General features: G+C 31.1%; 1 protein-coding gene across 1 annotated transcript in view; it reads left to right on the plus strand.

Annotated features, from left to right (window-relative positions):
* LOC119676046 (tyrosine kinase receptor Cad96Ca-like) overlaps window positions 1-22,562 on the plus strand; it is a 65,591-nt gene that overhangs the window by 26,256 nt on the left and 16,773 nt on the right. The window contains exons 3-4 of the mRNA XM_038087269.1: window positions 18,296-18,579; window positions 19,175-20,161. Of these exons, the coding sequence (XP_037943197.1) occupies window positions 18,296-18,579; window positions 19,175-20,161 (1,271 nt within the window). The remainder of the gene's footprint in view (window positions 1-18,295; window positions 18,580-19,174; window positions 20,162-22,562) is intronic.

The following is a 22,562-nucleotide window of genomic DNA, read 5'->3' on the forward strand; positions in this document are numbered from 1 at the left end:
TCCTACCAGAATCTGCTCAACGAATTTCTTAGAAGGATCACTGTAGAAAGTATTTCTTTTTAATAAATTTAAAGGTCTGTAACATAACTATGATATAAGTTAATACCCGCATTCTCTCAAATCCAGCCACTGCGCTTAGTTTCGGCATAATCATGGGATATTATTTCGATTGCTTGATTGCTACCAAACGGAATATCAACTTGTTTGTCTGGAAAAGTCACATTTGGCCTTCGTAGCTCTCAACGTAATAATCGAAATTCGTTGACTTTTACTTGGGTTTCGGAACTACGTACACGTCTTTTTGTCTGCACTTAAGAAAAATTTAAAGTTAACATCAAAAACGTGGTAAACCTTAAAATATTACAATTTATTTATGTAGGTTGAAATATATAATAAAAGCGTGAAATTTTGTTCTTTTAAAAATATTTTATATATTCAAACATCTATTATTAAAGACATATAATTTCTTGTCAACTATGAACTATCCTGATAATAAATAAATCAGCCTTTTGATCCCTAAAAGTTATTATCAGCTGATAGAAATGAATGCCAAATGCAATATTATATAAAATTAATAATTAATAATTAATCATTTCTATATTAACTCATTTCACAACACAAAATATTATAAACATTCAAATGTCAATTGCATTTTTAAACTAAGTTAACAATTTATTTTTTGAAAAAATAATATAGTAAATACGGTTCTTTTTAAAATTTGCTTTAAGAAATTTTTAGTTTTGAAAAGCTGGAGAAACATATTTTGGTTTAAATATTTTATTTCAAGTTGAAAAATATAAAATAAACAACAAAAATGGCCTTTAGATTTCCGATTTTAGTAAAATTTTCAAAAAATTTATTTCGTAGGCGTTCTGAACTATCTCAATATTTGCAGCATCGCCAGGTTAGTTCTGGCGACGAGGATCAGTGTTGTGATGACAAAGAAGGTGACTTGTGTTCAGGTATTGTGGAGAGCCCGTCTTCGTTTTCTGAGGACGAGGTTCAATGTTGTAATGATAAAGAAGTTCTCTTGTGTTCAGGTATTGTTGAGAGGCCTTCTTCGTGTCAAGATAAGCTAAACACAACTATTCACAATAAGTTTGAGGTGCCGGAGTTTATATGTGAAGACGTTTTTCGTAAGTTTGAGTCTAAGGACGAAAAACTGGGACCTGGCGCTGGTAAACATGACAAGTACAAGAATGTTGAGTATTTTGGCTATCATCGCTTTTCCTTTGCCGATTTAATGGCAACTTCCCTGGATGTACGTGATCAGCGTATTAAGGATGATGGTGCTCGTTGTATCCATAAAGAAACTGATGAAGCAGAAACAAGTTAAAGCAGCTAAAGCAAAAGTCGCAGCGACTGCCAAAAAAATGAAATATTGAACATTATTATTTATTTTTTAAATTTATTTTCGTTTATTGCGATCTGTGATTTAAGAATAGACAATAAACGATATTTAAGTGTAAATGACTAAATACCTAAAATTTTTGTGGGTTTGAATGGACTGTGCTCAGTAGCACATCCCTCTGTTGAAGTCAGTTATAGATTAAAGTTCCAGTGCCGTTTGTGTGCGAAGTCGTGTGAACTTTCTTCCTTCTGCTATAATTCTACTAACAAAATGGTTGGGATGATATTGTATACGTTTTTTGTGACTTGGCTTTTTATATCATCCTTAACTAAACCGATCATCCTTAATTAAACTGAGGATGTTGAGATCGCGGTGTATACATTCATTTGTCATATATATAGGAGCATTTGAGATTATTTCAAGGGTTTTTGATTGGAAATGTTGAATAATCACTATATTTGAAGATGCAGTAGTTCCCCAGAGTGCAATGCTATGAGTCCAGAATGGTTTTAGTATATCTCGAGGTTAATAGATAAGAGGCACTGGTAGTACTAAAATTGTTATTCACGAGAATGAAACTGATTAGCTTCATCATGTACCATTCATAAAAGTCAACTAAATGAAGTTAACTTATTTTTATAAATTGTTTAATTAAAATAGTAAATGATTTATAAAAGAGCTGTTTGTCTGAATGGTATTGGAGCTTCAGCGAAACTAAATTTAATCTGTTTACTTTTTTTTGCAATAAGTTTTTAAATCAGTTTCTTGGACTTTAAAATTAAATGCAACAATAACACACTATTTAACGTTGTTTAATGTTATTCATACTGAATTTGTTATATTTGCTTCAGATAAAAGTCTGTGCCGAAGTATTATTATTTAAGTATTATAATTTAATTTATTCTTATGTTATTTATTGTAATCAGAAAAAATTTAAATTTAAATATATTTTTTCCCATTTCAATTTTTCAAGGTCATGTTTTCGGATGCTGCGTCCTCTTTACATATACTTTAATATTTTTGCAGTTCTTTTCTGTTCAACGAATTCTCGGACATTTAATATTTTTGGTTTGACAATCACTTTCACGCATTCAGACTCCACGCCAGCGATGACTCTCAACATTAATTAATTATGGCTTTTGCAACGGTGCAACGATTGAGTGCTTTTTGAATACGTATTCACATTTTCATCCGTAACCATAAGAGACGAAATCTTTTTCAATTTACGAGACAAGAGACGGGACTGTTCTGTTCAGTTAACATTGGATGACCGCTGCACTCGATTGTCATTCGATACACTTTCACTTTCGCTTTCTCGCATTCAATCCCATTTGCATCTTTGTTTGCAGCTTCACTTTGTATGCACACAGATAGATACTGGTGAGACAGATACTGACGCACACAGATACTGACGCAAAGATACAATATAAGGAGCGCATGTAGAAATCACTTTTTAATGTGTCCAAATATTGTTATGGTATTTTGATGAGTTACACGTTTGATTATTGAGCAATTATCAAGGAAGACATGAATACTTAACACAATAAATTTTTAGCCATCAAATCAAATTGCAGTAAATTCCAAAAGTGGGTCAACGTGAGAGAATTTGAAGAATTAATAAGTAATTTAATAGATCTGGTTTTTTCAAAAGAGCGCAGAAATATTCCTCACAATTTCAAACAAGAGTCAATAGATTGCAAAAATAGCTAAGCCACATAAAATAAAAAGTAGAATGTGTTTCCTTCAATTACATATTTTTATAAGTAGCTTTATAATTGTAATGATAGATTCGATGTGACTATATTATTATTATTATTATTAAAGAGTAAACGTGAAAATTCCCCAACAGACGGTACTGCAGCCAGTAGAGATCTATTGTACCTGTTTCACTATTGATTAAACAAAGCCTTGAGCTTTGAGCTTTGAGAATAAAGTCAAGAACTAAATCTAGAGAAGAGATCTTAATCTGCTCTGGTGACAGAAATTCTTTATGAAACAGGTTTCTTCTGTGCGTTATTAAAGCTGGGCAGTCACAAAGAATGTGCATGGTCGTTTCCTCATCTTCGAGGCATAATCTGCATTCCGTATTAGCAGATAATTGTAGTTTATGGAGGTGATATTTCAAACCATAATGACCTGTAATGAAATCCGTTATCAACCTTTAATTACATTTTGAGAATTTAAGAATGTCTTTGTAGGAGTACGGTGTTAACAGTGCTTTGCTTTGTATGAGTCCTGGAAAGTTTATCCAGTACTCCAGCCGCATATGATTTTCCATTTCCTTGATAATCTGTTTTGTACTGGCCCAGTTTATTCCACAAAAGGGTTTAGTTTTTGATGCAGTTCTGGCTAGCTTATCAGCTTTTTAATTTCCCAAAACTCCTCTGTGGCCCGGACTGTAACTCATATAGGTATTAGACCTATTTTTATAACAGATGGGGAAAAAATGCTCATCCACACTTGTTTATTTATAACTTGTTACCATATTAAACTAATGTAGGTACTTTAATTTCATATTATAATTCTCAACGTATCTAACAAATATTTTCATTCCTATTACTAGTGCATTAAAAGTCTGCAACTTCCTGTACGGTTCGTTCAGAGAGCTCCTTTCGTTCCTTTCGTTCCTGTCGCTTCTTTCGCTCCTTTCGCTCCTGTTTGCTTTTGAATATTTATTTTTATTTACAAAACAGAAGCGCAATGTAAACATATAAATTTTTGTATTTTTCATCAAATCTGAAATCTAAACTCATCGGTTTCGTAGCTGAAGTAAATCAACACATACGATTACGCGTATCCTTTGTGTACGCTTTCAACATGCATCATGACACCGGAAGTATGGCAAACTGTTTTACCGTCGAACTTCATCGTTAGTTAAATGCTCCATAATCGCAAGTGTAAGCATTTCACTCGGTGAAGCAGTTCAAGTATCAACGAACCATTTTATGTTCTCCAATATTTGCAATGCGGTTGGTGTCTGCTGTTTGCAGATGAAGCCAGCATAGCTAGTCTTCATTCCAATATCTACTCCAACTCTACCGCCGATTCCAACTCGAGGCACACAGTTGGAATGCAATTTCAAAGGCAGACACGTACAAACGGCGGCACCAATGAATGCAGGATTCCACGCTGCACAAATAAACTATTAAGCACACAAAGTTGCCTGTATTTTGTTTTATGTTGCATTTTCAATTTCGCTGAAAACAAAACGTTCGCTGAAAAAAACGAAAAAAAAACCAAAAATTAAAATTAGAGGAAAAGCAAGAAGAAAAACATTTTAAGATTTATTTTTGTGTTTTTTGTCAAGTTTTTCTGCTTTGTAGTCCACAGCAATCAGACGCGTTTAGTTCTGTGGCACTGAATTTTCACCCACGAAAATAGATGAATGAATTCACCAATGAGTGAATGAATGTGGCTGCTGTGCAAGGAATTGAATGAACTAAGCACGATAAATAACGCTGGAATGCTGGCTGTGCTTTGCTTTCGAAATCGGAACAGACTGGCGCACACAGCCAGGACGTAGGACACTGTTTGTGCACATTTATCATTTGTGCGCTCCTCCATGCCTTTGGCACATACCGAGCCACACTGCTCTGTGACTCGGTATGTGCCATTGCACTTTATGCTTACCTTGATGTGCCATATAGCATATAGCATATGTGCACGTGTGCACGTGTGCGCGAAGTAAAAAGCGCTCTTCGACATTTGCACATACACGTTTTATTTGATTTTTCCTTGCCAGAAGTTTCTTTTGAATGAAGTAGACTCCACTTCTTGTTTTATGTGGTTTAGCTGCTTTGCAACCTGTTGACCCGAGTTGGAGAATGCGAGGAATATTTCTGCGCTTCCTTGTGTACAGCGTGCAGGAATGCAGGTAGGGCTAAAGCAGCTCGCAAAGCTGCAGTTGAAATCTAAAAGGAGCAAATTGCCAAAGTGGCTTTTTGTGAGGTGTTAACACAAAAACCATGAATAGTTACACTCCAAAGACTTTCCAGAAGCTCTACATATAAGAGTACACGAAGGCAACAAATACATCCATTTGCACAATAGTATCTGAACTGCTATCTTGAAGTTTTGTTTGCAGGCTTTAACATCTTCAACAAGTGAAGCGTACTGACAATTTTTTTATAAATTTAATATGCACATTCAAATAAATTTTAAGCACAAAAATTTCAAAAACTATAACGAATTCCATATACTTAATAAAATTCGCACGTAAAGCAATTGAAATTAATTTTGAATCCTTGATATGTCTTTATATAATTTCTTATAAAATTAAGATATTGACTTTCTAAAGATAAAAAAACTAAAAAAAAAAAAATTTAGCAAAACACGAGTTCTATTCCTGGTACTTGCAGTCTCAAAAAATTATTTACGAAGAATTAAATATAAAAAATAATTCCAAGACCACTAATGATGGGTATTTGGCAATACTCGAAACAGCTGTATGGTCAACCATAAATTAAATTAATTAAAATAATATAAAAATGAATTTTTGTTGTTGTAGTTCACTAGTTTTCGGAAAAACCTCATTATGAAAAATTTACATAATTCAACACATTCAAATATCGTTGTGTCCTTACAACACACATTGAATATACCCGTTTTTATTTTTCCGGAAAATATAGGTCCCAGTCTTTACAACATACATTGAATATATCCGCAGTAGAGGAACTTTACTTTGGAAGACAGTTTGGTTCGGTTATTGAAAAACTTAGTGGTAGAAAGAAACCTAGATGGGTATGTCTTAAAGAAAAATCCTATCCAAATATTCACAATATTTGCACACATGCAGTTTTAAACATTATAGTTAATAATATTGTTAATATAACTAAAGCAAATCATGTTAGAAATAAACTAGGTTATGTGGCGGTCTTGTAAAATATACTATGTTAATTTAAACTAAAATATTAGAAGGGTTCAAACTAAGGATGAGTACTTCAAAATACTCGAAATAGCGTTATATGGTCCGTCAAATTTCAATAAATTAATTAAAATTTTTGTTGTTGTGTCCTCACTACTGTTCGAACACTTCTAATTTTCTTTTCGTCATAATTCGTCACATTCGACAAAAAAATAATATTATAAAATATTAATTTAATGTTAAAATGAGGAGATCGTTTACTTTCTTCAAGTATCCATTACACAGATGAATATTATAGCTCATTTATAATTCCTTTTACGCTGTGAGAAAGAATTATATCTAACTGCTTATAACACGGTACAGCTGATGTCGGAGGTCATAAAATTCACATAAATATGTGATCAGCATGATAATTGGACTTATAGTGGCCACCACATGTCTATTAATTAGGTGTTCATAAATCAGTAACGTCAGTATATAAGACCTTATTTTTTTCTTGAAGTAGTGAACTAATTCGTATTATACATATTTTTGTAAAAAAATTAAAATAAAAGAAAATTTGAAAGAGATCAGTTATTAGAGTAATTCGAATATCCACGAACAACTATAAAATATTCGAATATTCAATTCAAATGTTCGAATTGCATACTTGGCTCAAATTGTGATATTCACGAAGCAATAATAAATATATAAGATCACACTTAATAGAATTATTACTGCATTCAGTTTCTTTCACCTTAACTGAAAAGTAAAGCAACCTCTATATATATATACATATAAATATATATGGTGGTTCGAATTACTGATACTGATACTTGAAAGTCCCAACTACTAAAATAAAGTACAGAACATATCTACATAAAGGTGATGATGTAGGTCTTTCATGAACTATATTTCTTGTACTTTAAAATAGTAGTTATGACTTTCAATTATCAGTTATCAGTAATGTCAAAGATTATATATCTCGGATAATGTGTGTGAAGTGTTAATTAAACTAAAAATATTTAAAATAAACTCTATGTATGCATTTATAGGAAGAGTATCTTACAATTGAATAATTAAAAATTAAAACAAATCATCAATTTAAATTTATAATACAATAAATGTAATTAAAATAATATAGTTTAGTTTAAATAAAATAAAATTTTAAATTATTAAATGGCAATATTTTTTCAAAATATGAAAAAATACTATACATTTACACAAAACAACATACACTTTAGTATTTTTTTTCAATAACAATGACGTAATTTATTCTGAAAACTGAGCTTTTATAATTATATGACCAGAAATGAAACACAAAACATAAAAAATCATACAAAAGATACAATTGTCGCTCTATCCATATTTCTGAAATAACCTTCAAAAATTTAACTAAAGTTGAAGGAAATTTGCAGCATTCCAAGTATTTTTCGAATCAATCTACAAACTCTGGGTTTTTGCACTTTTTCTGTTTATATATGTTTTTTTTGTTGTTTTTTATTTATTTATTTACTTTTTGCATCCGTGAGTTGTGCCATTGTTGTGTGCGCGTTATCAGCAACCTCGAAGATACAAGATACAAGATACAATATCGTAAAAACACGTTCGAACAGCGTAAATTCAATTACATTAAACCGGTTTGGATCACATTTTTTTTCTGTCAATATGCTCTTCATGCTGGTTTTTATGCAGACATAGATACACATACTCACTGCAAATTGTATCTGGCTGGGTCTGTAAAAAGATACTACAAATCAGCTGGCAAAAAAAACTTTTAAGCATTCGCACTCAATTTACCAAAACGCTCCATAGACAAAAATTGGATAAAAAAATCCAAATCCAAATGCCTAAAACTGAAGAAATTGAAGTGCGAATGAGTGAAGAAAATAAATTTTTCTATGTGAATGGAAATTTGCTTTGACGTAATTGTTTAAAGCTGCTCCACTGGGGAAAAACCATTAAAACCCGCAGTCGTCAACATTTTACTTCAAAACGAAAAACGAAAAAAAAACATAAAAGCAAGTGAAAATTTTATTTAAGATAAAAAGTAAAATGTTTACTTAAAAGTCGAGAATTAATTAAAAAAAATATTGTATAATATTTAAATTAAGTTTTAAATAAAATAAAATGTATAATATAATTTTTAAAGTAAAACATATGGAAGAAATAATTTTCTCAAGGGAACTAAAATTTAAATCAGCAATAAGAGTTCATCAAAACAATTCCAATTAGTTCATCAAATTGATATATACTATATGAAAATAATTAATTTTTATATATAAAAGCATTATAGTAGTGCTAACCTAAATGTTGACCTAGGTAACTTTTAGGAAAGTTTCAAGGAAGAATCAATCACGTTTAATTTTAGGTTTTAATATTAGAATACTCTCTTCTAGTTGGGTTATAAAGCATTACTTTTATGTACTTATAAATCATTAATATACCATATACAAGCAGAGTTGTATTTGGTTGGGAGTGCCTAAACCGTAATTGTCATCATAAACGCAAGAGTAGTGATTTCATTATTTATGCACTACTTAATTAATGCTATATACTCACTATATGTTTTACGTCTTGAGTCTCTATTTAAATTGTACTGATTGTTTACATATTTGAAGACATTCAATATTTTTTTTACTTATGTATTAAATATCAACTATATAAAATCTTGTTATATTCATCTAAATTGCTACTAGATACTTTTATACTAATGTTGAAAACTTTTGCCAACCACTATTTTTTGTAAATAATTGCTATTATAAATTTTGCATATAAATACAATCGTTATTATTCGATAAATCTAGAATTGAAGCGAAATTAACAGGGTACGCGTTGCTAAGAATTCAGGTCACTGCGATGAAAATTGATCTTTTATTCTACAAACAGAACCTTACTAAAAAAAAATTCAGCTCTTCGAATGAAATGTCAGATAGGGATGAGAGCCACCACCCTTTTATTTTCTTTTGGCTTATATCAAAGTTAAAAGGACAGTCGCAAAGAATATTACTAAAGATATCATATGCTTTCAAATATTGCAAAGTTTGTTGAAACAGTAAAGCAGTCTATCGTGGCTCATCAGACAACCTATTCAATAATCTTAGTATGTCTAATTGTGTGATGCTCTATTATAGTTATAAGGAAAGACCACTTTTTTACCCTGTCGGTTGTCGAAAGTGTTGTTTGTTATCAGAGACTGGTATACTGACCAGTTCCTGAAGATGACTGACCATCGAAGATTTGGTCGAAATATTGAACGTATTTAATATAACCAAAGTGTTTAGTGTTAAAATAAAATAAAATTGACCTAATAACTAATAAAGTTCTTGCGAAATTTTTTGTGTGTTCATTATTATTGATTCCATATGGGCGGGATTATAATAGGCATATTTTATGTTTACATAATATCTTGACTTTATGTAAACGAACAGAATTTATAAGATTTAAAAAAAAAATAATTGTAATTACAATAAATAAAGTTTTTATAATTATAAAGGCTAAAAAATTATTATAGTTAAATTACATGAAAATTGAGAACTTTATCTCCTGCCCAAAAGTATCCTAAATTTGTGATTTAAATTTAAAATTAATTTTGTTTAATTTTATTTTTATTTTTGACTTTTTAATGTTTTAATAGCGCCACTCCTAAAATAGTTGACAACAGTATTTATACGATTTAACCATATCCACACATTATAATTTCAGTCTTTACATAGAAGTAACTAAGTAAGAAGTATATACATAAAAGAAAATATCTCTCATAATATGTCAGACCCATAGCAGACTACAGCTCCGTTTTTGGTCTGTAATGGCGTAATCTGCAGTAGGTACTACATCAGTGTTATCAGCGTTTTACTTTAACGACTAACTACTTTGCTTCAAGATATATAGCCCATCTTGAGATTGAAAGTATTTCTTTGTGTTATATAAGTTAAAGTAATTTTTATATCAAACTGTTATTTTATTTATACTATAAATATAAAAACAGATTTTCCTATCCATTTTGAACTGATTTCAGATATTTGCATTTATGAATATATAAGTATATGTTTCATTTTAAACACTGTTATTTTATAATTATTTTATGATAATATCTGTAAGTACTACTTTTTAATTCAAACAATATTAAAATCTAAAATGTAAATTTATTTTCTAGCACCAAGAAATTTTATCTTTTATTATAATAAAAAACAATTAAAAACGATGATGTTCATAAAATTATTATGGTATGTAAACCCCCACATTATCGCTGTACAGTGGCAGAGCTAGACTATTGCTGAGAGGGTTGGAACATTACAAATACTTTTCCATTTCTTTTTTAACAAGATAAGACGACTATTTTTAAAAAACTGTTATCTGAAATGAAAACGGTTTTGACAAAATTTTCAAAATAACTTTGACTGAAATACTGTGTAATAGTGTAGTATATACTACACTAAGTGATTTCCCTTAGTATAGTGTTATATACTTCTTAGTAAGTGGATGTATTTGAATTCCCTTTTAATACATACCAATATTCAACACTTAAGTAAGATCTATTCTCTTGTAATCCCCCCCTGTAAAGCCACTGACGCAGTAAATAATTTTATAGAAAATATCGTTAACGTTCCTAAAAACTTAGTACAAACAAGGGAAAACCACATGAAAATAATGCCAGAGACAAAAACAAAAATAGTCGTAAATGTTTAATTTTCTTGAAATTGCTTTTCATACCAGCAAAAAATGTGTTCCTCGAGATTGTTTGGAAATGTCTGTAATCACACATAAATTCAAATTCATAAAAAGTGCGTAGAAAATTCATCAAACTTTCACTTAATTAAATTCTTGCGCAAACAAGAAGTACAAATATTTTTATTATAGCAGAGAATTGCATAATTATCACAAAATGGATTTACTTCCAGAAGGCCAAAAACGGCTCATACTTGTATGCACTTGGAGACGTTTCTGTCAGAGATGGGCTCACATGTATCTGTGAGTACGTGTAGTGAGCTTAATAAGCGCATGTACTTTACAAATTATGGCCCCAAGTACGGCACATAAAATCAACATTTATGTGTGTTGAAATATTTGTAGAAGAAAATATTTAAACAAACTCAAGACAAAAAGAAAAAAACTAGTGAAAAAATTGAAAGAAAACGAATAAAATAGCTCACCAATTTAGGGTTTTGGCTCGGAATGAAGCGACTAAGCCCGATGTCGACGCACAATTTAAATGAATGTCGTTGTAATGCTGGCAACGCTAAATACGACGTTGCCAAAGGGGCTGACTGGCTGGCAGCACAAAGGCTGGGAGTTGACGCTAGGCTGGGAGTTGACAGACAACTGTTGGTGGCTTGGTTTATTCGGTTGGTTGGCTCTGTGAATGGTTATGAAAATTAACAAAAACGCGGTGATGAATAATAATTTCGATTCGATTACGAAATTCTTGTAGGCAACAAAACAGACACCAACAAAGCCAGTGCGAGATGCTTTCACATATTCGATTACGTACAATCTTTGCAGTGAATTTCTTAAGTATACAAAAACAGATTTTTACGATTATGCAAATCAGTCTCAGATTCCGTTTCGTACGAATGTTGATTTTGTATAAATATGGACTACAATATCTTCCATTGTCGTTGTTGTAGTTGTTGTTACTTCTTTTTGTATGCAATACACAAAATTCATGAAATAAAATATAAATACTTATGAATCACATTTGGAGGCATTTAGTTAACAAGGCTAATTTATACATTTATATATTTATAAATTTAGGTTAAAGTGGGTAAATTATGTTTTAATTAGGTACTATCATTGGCTGGGCTGAGTCACTGTATTGAATTTTATTAATTATTATCAAAACAGTTATATAATATGCACTGATTCTACAAAGATAATTTTTAAATAAACATTAGAAATTGTATCTATATAGACAGTCTCTGTGTTTCTGACAGATTTCTTAGCCATTTAGAAAAAACATCAGGTGTTTAAGATACTCTATGATTTATTCATCATGCATCATTCTGATTGACCAAGCAACAAATTTTTCTTTATATCTTCAATTCTTCAATTTTACTTAAATAATTTTTTTTATAATTTTAAAAAAAGTACTATCCTAAAACAATAACTAAATGTGATGAAGCGTCTTAACACTCTTCACATTAAGACTGGTTAAAAAAAACTCTAGGATACTTCAGAATTAATCCACGAACAACTTATGTTATTCCATTACAGTTTTCTATTGATAAATACATCGATTTTCATCTATGTAAAATAGAAAAAATATGTGTTGATCCTGTTGATAAAAAAATTGTATGGCAAAAAGTATGATGGTTTCCTAAAACATACACATCGAGTGTTAACTGACATAAATCACTTAACATGTTTAAATAACATTTGTTATTTAAAAGACAACGAAGCATTAGCGAAATTTCCTTATCCAATTTTCAGATAAGATAATGAACCTAAATAGGTGTCAGTCAGGAATATGATGCTTAACTGAAAAATAAACTAATGACTCGATGAAATATATAGTCATTACATTGACGTTGGCACAGCCAGATCGATCAAGATCTCTAAGTAAAGTTGTTATAAGCATCATGTAAAACATTAACTTTTTTGCCAATACAAAGAGTGCTTTACTCTCCATTATTGAGATGTAGTCCAACTGTTAAAAATGTGGAGTGCATTAGTTGATAGTGGCACGTCAAAGCAACTGTTTTCAGAGTTTACCTATTTTTTAGTAAAACCATGTCTGAAATAATTTTGGACATAATAAATAAATATGATGAAAAGGTATTGGTTTTATCGTTTCTGTAGGTAAAAAAATTTGACTCAAATGAAGAAGTGATGCCTATTGTTCGTTTAATGCGGTTTTTTAATTTTAAGACCGTAGTTTGTGTTTCTTCATATCAAAACTTTATTTTTAATATTCTTAATTCACAATATATATATATGATATTTTAAAATTTACTTAATACATTAATTCAAAAAAAAATATAAATCAACTGCACAACAAGAAACTCGACCGAACACGACGGTTGCTCGTACAACAAGAAGAATGAAAAAACTTGCTAACCATTAAAAGCAGGCCACACACAGTGGTTGCCAGATTGATATAGATAATTTTAAACACCTATTGTGTGAGTAAATTTATCTATAATGTTCCACAAAAAATTTAGAGGAGCGATAGAATAAATGTATTACTTTCGAATAAGACCATCACTTTGATAAAATTGATTTTCAAAAAAAAAATTATTTTAAGTTTTTTTAATTAGACTGGAAACTTAAGTGATGTACAAGTTAGTTCAATTCAGTATTAAAGTTGCACATTTTTATTTTTAGCATAAATCTGTGTTTATAACAACTAGACATACATTTTTCTTTATTGGTTCTGATTTGGGTCAGCATGGGGTTACTAAGGCTAGAGTTCAAAACTCCTGCTGATATTAGGAAGATATCAGAAAGGAGGTGTTCTGGTTATCATTATTATTTTTTTACTAGTATTATCATTTTTCATTTTTGTTTGATGAAAGCCGAGTAAGTGTCAAAGTACTTAATGTCTTATGTTTAGCTAGAATCAGTTGTGACATACAAGATTTGGTTGCCCAGCTCTGTTCCATGCGAAAATGATCTGCTATACATGGTATATTTTAATTATGAAAAAGAGTTAACATAATGTATTAAAGAGTGTTATTTAAAGTAAGTAGTTTTCAATAGTAAAACTATTATTCGTTATTGTAAGACATTTATTACCCTTTTTCAGGCGATTTCTTCAAAACAAAATCGCTGGTTTCTTTGGTATCTACTTCAAAACAATTTACTTTTGAAGTAATTTAATTAATAATAAAGTCAGCCAAGAAATATGAGCAATTTCTGGGCCAATTATAAGCTAAATTTCTTTTTAAGCATTATTTTTATGTGAAGCGAAGTCTTATAAGTAAAGGTTAAAAAATAAGAAAATGGACCAGAGAAAGTGTAATAATGAAAAAAACTAATCCTCGGGGTATTTATAATTAGCCGCATTCTAATGTTTTACTTGCTGTTTACCTGTATTTTTTGCACCCTTTCACCCGCAGCTCGACACAACTCATTAAAATATGAAAAGGAAAACCTTCCAGCGAACAATGCAGAATCAGGTTGAAGCTGCAAAACTTAATTTGCGGTTGGGAAAGAAATTACACACAAAAGTGTTTAACAAAAGATTTTTAACAGCACCAACTGCATCATCATCATCATCAGCCAGGAGTAGAGGAATATCACCACCTCCAACCAGCAACAGCAGCACCACCATAAGCAACAGCAGCAGCAGCAGCAGTCATAAGTATTGGAATGTAAGGCAAGAGCAGCTGTGACTGCAGCACTTTAAAAAGCAACTCTAGGATAGTATGAGTATGAGTATGAGAATGAGAATGAGGTTATCAAGGATAACAATGAAAGCGCATAGAATATAAACAACGAAAATGTAAACAATGCCTAGGTTTTCATATTTTTCTTTCTGAAATATTTATGTGCAAAAATGTATTCCACAAAAGCATTTCAGAGTTTACCTCATAATTTTTCTAAATATTGTTTCTTCTTAGCTTTTTGTTTATTTATATTTCTTATTATTATCATCGTCGTTGTTGTTGTTATTATTATTGTTGTTATGCTTTACTACAGCATTTTTTGCAATTTATATACATTCATATAGTATAGCCTTGGTTTTAGCCATCATTATACGTCGTCTGAAAATTTATTGTTTCTGGCTTGGGTTAACTGAGTTCCTTCATTGTCTTAAATGTCTATACACTTTACCTGGTCCAATTTTGTCTAATTTGGTATTTTTGCCTTTCGCAATGAGGTAAATTAGGATTATGTAGATTCACAATGAAACGAAATAAATTAATGGCAGAATGAATGAGTGCGTTTAAATCAAATTGGCGCGAAGGATCAGAGATTTTCGAGGATAAAAGCGGGCTTAAAACATATTTTGTATGTGAGCAGCTGAAATATGTAAATGGAGTGCCTTTATTTAATTACTATTTGTATAATATGAAAAACGAAATAAGCTAAAACTGAAACAATCTGTTATCTACCAGATTTAAATTTTACAAAACAAATGAGAATTTTTGCTCTTAGTTTTACGATACGAATTTTTCGTTTTATTTTTAATTGCACAAAAAAAAAAACAAAAATAAGAAATATAGATTGGTATGTATCCAGATGAATATGTATCTAGAATTAAAGTAATAATATATATAAAATTGTCAATTTGAGTATTGTTTTAAATACAATTTTTATGTCTTAAGATAAGAAATCTATTTTGAACAGAACACATTTACACTGTCAAAAATTATATGAAAAATGGAAATATATGGAAGAAATTGTTTTTAAATACATTTTTATATATTTTTTATATCCGGCTTCAGGTCATGTTTTTTAAAATTAAACATGTGTTTAATATTATTTAACATATTCTATATTTCGACTCTCTTTGAGAGCCATCATCAGGATAAGAACTAATTAATAAATATTAATAAAATATGTGTCAATTCATCATGTTTTCGGTTATGTTGTCTATATTGCAATAGCCATATACATGCAATAGTAGTAATATATTTAGGAAGAGTCGAAATGTAGAATATATTAAAAAATATTAAACAAACATTTAATTTTAAGAAAATTTGAGTTGTAACCAGATATAATATATATAAAAAATATTAATAAGAAAACGAGGTGGAGAAGCATATTCAGAATTTAATAGTATTTAAACATTTTAATATTTTCATTACGATTCAATAAACCTTCAAATAATTTTTAAGTACACCTATAATATATAATATGGTAATCATTGTCACTAATTTTTAATGCACTGCTATTCTGTACGTAACTGTAATATGAGGGTAGTTTGATAAGTCAGTGTTTTTTTTAAATTACCCGCGCAGTTACTCCAAATGCAACAGTGCTGCCACTGTCAGCTGTAATCTACCAGTGGTCAACTTTTTAATTTTGAGCAAGCTACGTCCTTCATTTGGTGTTTGATAGCCGTTCAAAGCAGACAACCTCGTGAGTTTTTACTAAAATGGAAAAAAGTGAATTTCGCCTTTTCTTTAGATTTGGAAACAGGAAATAGTCGCAGGGGGCTACATCTGGAGAATATGTTGAATGGGGTAGCAGTTTGTATCCCAATTCGTGGATTTTGGCCACAATGCTTAATCAGCATACGAAATTCACTTTTTTGCATTTTCGTAAAAATTCACAAGGTTGTCTGCTTTGAACGGCTATCACACACCAACTGAACGACGTATCTTGCTCAAAATTAAAAAGTTACCCACTGGTAGATTTACAGCTGACGGCAGCACTGTTGCATTTGGAGTAACTACGCGGGCAATTCAAAAAGTCACTGTCTTTTCAAACCGCCCTCGTATGTAATTATATTTTTTTAAAGTCATTTGAACTTTCACAGAAAAAATGCAAGAGTTTTAAGAAATATATCTTCTTGATTTTAATTGAAGACGTTTAAAAGACGTTTTAGTCTTTGTGTTTATATCTTTGTATAAATTATTCTCTTGAAGGCAAGTCTATTTTCTTAAATTAAAATATTATTAAATTTTAATATTACATATACTTCTTAAACATATGCTTCTTCTTAGCCAGAAACTTATGCCATCGATATGGAGAAGGTAAACGTTATGAAATAAAATCTTGATCTTGAATCTTTATGTATCCTCTGCGAATTAAAATTTCTCTTGATTTAATTTTTTTGGTTAAGTTGTATAAAAAAGTGAACCCCACTTCATTCTTCCAAAGATTTCATCCATTAACTAAAAATGTTTTAACGCCTGTAAAAAATTTGTATGTTTGCATTTTTTAATGTAAAAACTTGGTGGTTATGACCAATTATATTTACAAAACATTCAATTATTTATATTAAATTGATAAATCTAATCAAACAAAACCGTAACCGTTCAACGTAATCATCTTTTGTCGACAATTACCGATACTGCGATTTAAAGCGCTGACAGGTGATTTGAAGTGGTTCCTAGAAAAGAACACTTAGCACGCTCCTGGAACAACATAAGACGATACATTTGCTTGTTCTTACCATAGACACACTCGATTGATATCGAGAACCCAAAGGCTGTAGAACAAGAAATATCGATGTTTTTAAAAAACTCTTCTCGAATTGAAATTCCACTCGATTCTGTTGAAATCGTTGAAGTCTTCTGTGTCTGTTGAAGTCTTTTAATGAAAAGCACCTAATTGTTGAGAAATTTCCACCAAACTTATTGTCTCTAAAATTGGGAAAAGAAACAAAACGCTAACTCAAGTGTAATAATAGCAACTGTTGTATGGCACATAATTGTCCAGAATTATTGAGAAACTTTCTTACTATAAAATTTGGTAAAGAAAAACGATTATCCATCGGATTAAATATAACGTACAAATTAACCTTTGGTTCTATATCCACATAATGTCTATTCTAAAACTCTTTCAATAATTTCAAATAAAATGTATTTCAGTTCTGGTTAAGCTAGCTCTTCATTTTTTTTTATAAGTATTTGTATTAAAAACATTATTTTTATCATTATTTATTCATTTTTTAAATTAAATTTATATGAAAATTGTTTAAAATTTTCCTCTTTAGTATTTAAAGTTGTAGAGTGAAATTCCAATTTTTATTTTTATCTATTGTCATTTTATTGTAGAAGCGAAGTCATTATTTGCAAATTTATTATTTGCATTTGCTAATTTAGTGAAGTTGAATATCACAAAATGTCGACATGAATTTATTTAAAATGCAGTTGCATTTTAAAATTCTCCTCCCACCATAAAACATTGTTAGATATCATTGCATACATCACTTCTTTTTGCAGCTTCATTCAATACTATTTAGTGCCAGTTTACTGCATCCAACATCTCACATCCTTTCAGATGAGCGTATAGCAGTCAATAAATAAATACAAACTCGTACATTATGTTTCATTTCAACTTCAATAACAATATTTTCTTTATTTTTTTCTCTTTTGGCTTAATCGCACTTTGCATGTTATCCTGCCATTCCATACACCATACACCGTACACCGTATACTGTATACTGTATTCCGGATTCTACATTCTGCATTCGGTATGTACGACAGCAACAAGTCAACATCATTCATTACTGAACACACCACCAATTCTCATTGTGCCGGAACGGAATTGGCGCATATCCGAGACCGAGGAAGTTGGCCAAATAATTGCAAGAGTTCGTGCTGAAGATGCAGAGAGTGATGAACTGGTATTTGGATTGGAGCCACATTTTCATAGTAACTATGCTGATCCGGGGGACGACGGTGGCGTTGGAGTGACCCGTGATAAATTACCATTTCGCATAGATCCAGTCAGAGGATATGTTTACCTAAACGAGAGTCTTGTTGGTCGGGTAAGTGTTTTCGTTGCATTTTATACTATACACATTCTTGCATAAATATTTTTTGAAGTGTATTTAAGTAGCTTTCAGTATTGAATTTCAATAAATTTTACTAAAAATACCGAAGAAGAAACAAAAATTGTGAATAATTTAATTTTGAAATTCACAATCAACTTCCAGAAAATAGTAGATGCCATGATGACTTTAATTTGAACTCTTAGAGTATTTTTGCAATTATTAAGTTCGAATAAATTTTCAAGTAAAATTAAATAAAATTTTAGACCCGTATAACGTAAATATTCATGGCTTCACTTGGATTTTGCCGGAGGCTTGAGTAAATTCGAATTCAATTCATTCAAATTTATGGCAGCAGCCCGCAACCCTTGAGCGCGAGTGAGGCAGCGGCTTTGGAAGAGTGGCTAAGTGCAAAACGTTTTTGCAAAGTATTTTGACGCTAATTACGTTTTGTGCTGCGAGGGGAGAATTCATCGCTTAGAAACATTTTTGTTTAAAATATTTCCTATGAAGTATTTTAAACTTATTTAAATTTAATAAATTCAAATCAAATTCATTTGACAACGTTAATAACTGAGTTCGTTTCTTTCAGGGAGGTGAGAATATATTTTTGTACATTACTGTTTCCGACGGCCAATTAACTGCAAAGAACGAGGTGTTCGTGAATATACTTGGCAAGAATGATAAGAATTCAGGCTCACGCGCTCCACCTTCCATATCGAATGTTGTACAAAATATTTCGCAATTTTGGCCAGCGTTCAACGAACTGCCGGGCGTGCAATCCATTAGAAATCAACAGCCAAATAGATTGCCAGCAAATTCTTTGCCTCCAGGCTTTGGTATAAATCCTTCCTATTATGCACCAAATCGTAATGGTGGTGTTGGTTATCCGCCAATGCTCAATTTTAATCCAAACCAACAATTACCAATTTGGTCGAATAGCAATAGCAATAGCAATAGCAATAGCAACAGCAATAGCAATGCTGACAACAGTGATGAGCATGATAATGACATTGAGACGGAGGATAACCAAGTGACAACGCAAACAGCGACAACAGGAATTATGTCGCCAACGACAACAAGTCGAACCAAGCTGACGCCTATTCGTAACAATTCCAGTAATCGCAATGCATCACTGTCACACTCGCACAAGAATAACACAACTCTGCGGCCGTCATTAGGACAAATTGATACGGTCGATGCAGACGCTGCTGCTGATGAGACGATTGTATATACTCAAGATGGCACAACAGGGACAACGACAACAACAGCAACATCAACGACTGCCTATTCGATTAAGGCAACTATAATTCCGGTCATAATCGCTGTTTGTGGGCTATTTGCGGCAGCTGCTCTAATCATTGGATTTTTGTATCGCAAACATTTGTGCGCCATTAGTAAAACGCTAAAGAAAAAATCAAAAGAGGAAATGGCCAAAAAGTCGAATCAGAGTAATTCAAGCAGCAATCTAACCGAAGACAGCCGGAATTCAATGGTCATGCAACACTGGAATGGGCCAACTGCTTATGGTAATCGCTATGTACCATGGGAAAGGGATCAGCAACTGCAGCAGGCTTTGGTAAGTAAAAAGCAAAGAATTACTTAAATCTGGTGATGGGAGCGCTATTTAGTGATTAGAAAACTGTTGGTAGTTTAGGAAAGGAATTTAACTAAATGATTTCTTAGAAATACAAAACAAAAAGAGAATAGTAGTTTTATTTTCTTAGATGAAATTAATTTAGTTTTTTATTAATCTTAGTCAAGTATACGAATATTTAATTAGATACTAACAGAACTCTCGGAAAATTAAGCAATATCTTTAAATTTTTTTTAATAGATATTCTATTAGATGTACAATGATATTTTATATATTTAATACGATGTATAAACCAAACCTTTAAAAGGTTTACGCATTTAGCATTCGGATGAATAAAAAAATTAAGGCAAAGAAACCAATTTTTAATTCTTAGAGCCTAATATTCTTTTTTAAATATAACGATTTTAAACTAACTGATTTGCCAAGGTGCATCAAAACCTCAAAAGTTTGTTATTGTCCATATAAACATTATCTATTGTGTAACTCTACAAAAAACACGTTCAGTGGCTACAAATTCCACAAATTTGATGGGCAACTCATATCGCAAATTGTGTAATTATACGAATTGGAAAATCCTATCACAACCAAACTAAAATAGTACGTGTTGTATCATGTGTGGTTTGTGATCTTTCACTGATCTTTTATATGTATATCTTGGATTCCACGCCAAAAATGAAAAATTGGTTATCATGTGGGTTGAGTTAAGCTGACATGTCACTGCATAATAGGAAGACATGTTATGAGACTGGGTTTACCTTTAATGACTTTTGTCACGACTGTGGCTCTGAGGAGGAAGAGGAAACTATGCTCCATATCATGTGTCAGTACCCATCTTAAGCTAGGAAAAAATTAAAAAGCTTCGCGGTTCTTTTTTTTACCGACGTGACCGAGCCGTCAATTTTATGGACGTAGCCATATTTATAGAATTGTCAGGTTGGTTTATCTTTACCTAATGTGGGAGTCATTGCCTTTTTTGGCGTTGGTCGTATACTGACCTTCTAGTTTTCTCTGTGCTCAAGTGGGCTTTTTTAGATACAAGGTCACCACTCCAACCTAACCTCACCATCATATATTTCAATCAAAATTCATGATTTGTGCCGTATCTTAGTCATTTTCAAAAAATATGAAGCCATTATATGAAATCCTAAAGGTCGAATTTTTTTATAAAGTGGGTTTTTAAGGATTTTGACTAAAGAAAGCTACCTTGGATGACATTTCGGGTTGACATATCAGACTTGAACAATGAATACTTGAATTATATTTTCTTCAGTTAATTTAAATTATTTTTTTTGAATAGACTATTAAATAGACTACTAAAGTTGTTAACTGTTAGCATTAGTTTTACTACTTTCACACTTTTTGATAAAAGTAAATAGTATAGAAGGTGTTATTATAGTTTAGTTGTTTGAAATTTAAATATGTTCGGATCAATTCTCTTAATTCAAGTTTCGTAGTTTTTTAGATCTTTGTATCTATACTGCAGGTTTATTGTCATAAAACATTTTTGTACTACTGCTTTTTAAAAGTGTAGTGACATATACATACATATTAAATATATATTATAAATCACACCTTCTGAATAAGTTTTTGTGGTTACTTTGCTAGAAGATAACTTGGGGGCTGTTAGAAGTCTACAGGACTGGAACACATACCTGATGAGGTTTCTGTTGTAATCCTAATAAAATTCGCTAAAAACACGCGCATCCTAAGTGATGCATACTATCGCTAAATATTAAGACTATGAACTGGTATCGCAATGGACCTTAATGGTCTATGTGTGGGCTTTCTGGTCTACTAGCATAACAATCTAACCTAACCTACTGTGCTAGAATATTACATTCTATATATATTCCTTATATTCTTCTTACTTAAACTAAAGTCATTATTTTGTCATTATTTTAATAAAAAGTTATAATGAAATTTTCAATTAAATTAATTTTTTACGATTATCACCAAATTGTTGAGGTATTTTACTAAATGGTAATTAAATTTTTTAGCGGTTCTCAACTGAAAAACCCTTTAAGTTGCTATAAAAGTTTGTGATGAGCCAGCAGCTTTTAATAGAATAATTTTATTTAGTCCATTTAAAAATATTATGAACACTTCTTTGGTGGTGCGGCTTTCGTAGGAGCTAATGTTATTTTTATAGTGTTATAGTGGGAGTGTTAGTTTTGATCTAATAAAGATGCATACCTCCATGATGGTACTCTTGTGCTGCCTTACACAATGCGATACAGTGTTCTGACCTAAAGACCCAAAACAAAAGCACCTTCAAAGCCCAATGAGTGCCTAAAAACAGCATAAAAGTTGCAAGTATTTTTAGCCTGAGCTGTCTTTTTGGCTTTTTTAGTGAATGAGCTGGCACGCTTTTTAATGGTTTCCA

The sequence above is a fragment of the Teleopsis dalmanni genome, chromosome 2, assembly GCF_002237135.1.
Source record: "Teleopsis dalmanni isolate 2A chromosome 2, ASM223713v2, whole genome shotgun sequence".
Taxonomy (NCBI): Eukaryota; Metazoa; Arthropoda; class Insecta; order Diptera; family Diopsidae; genus Teleopsis; species Teleopsis dalmanni.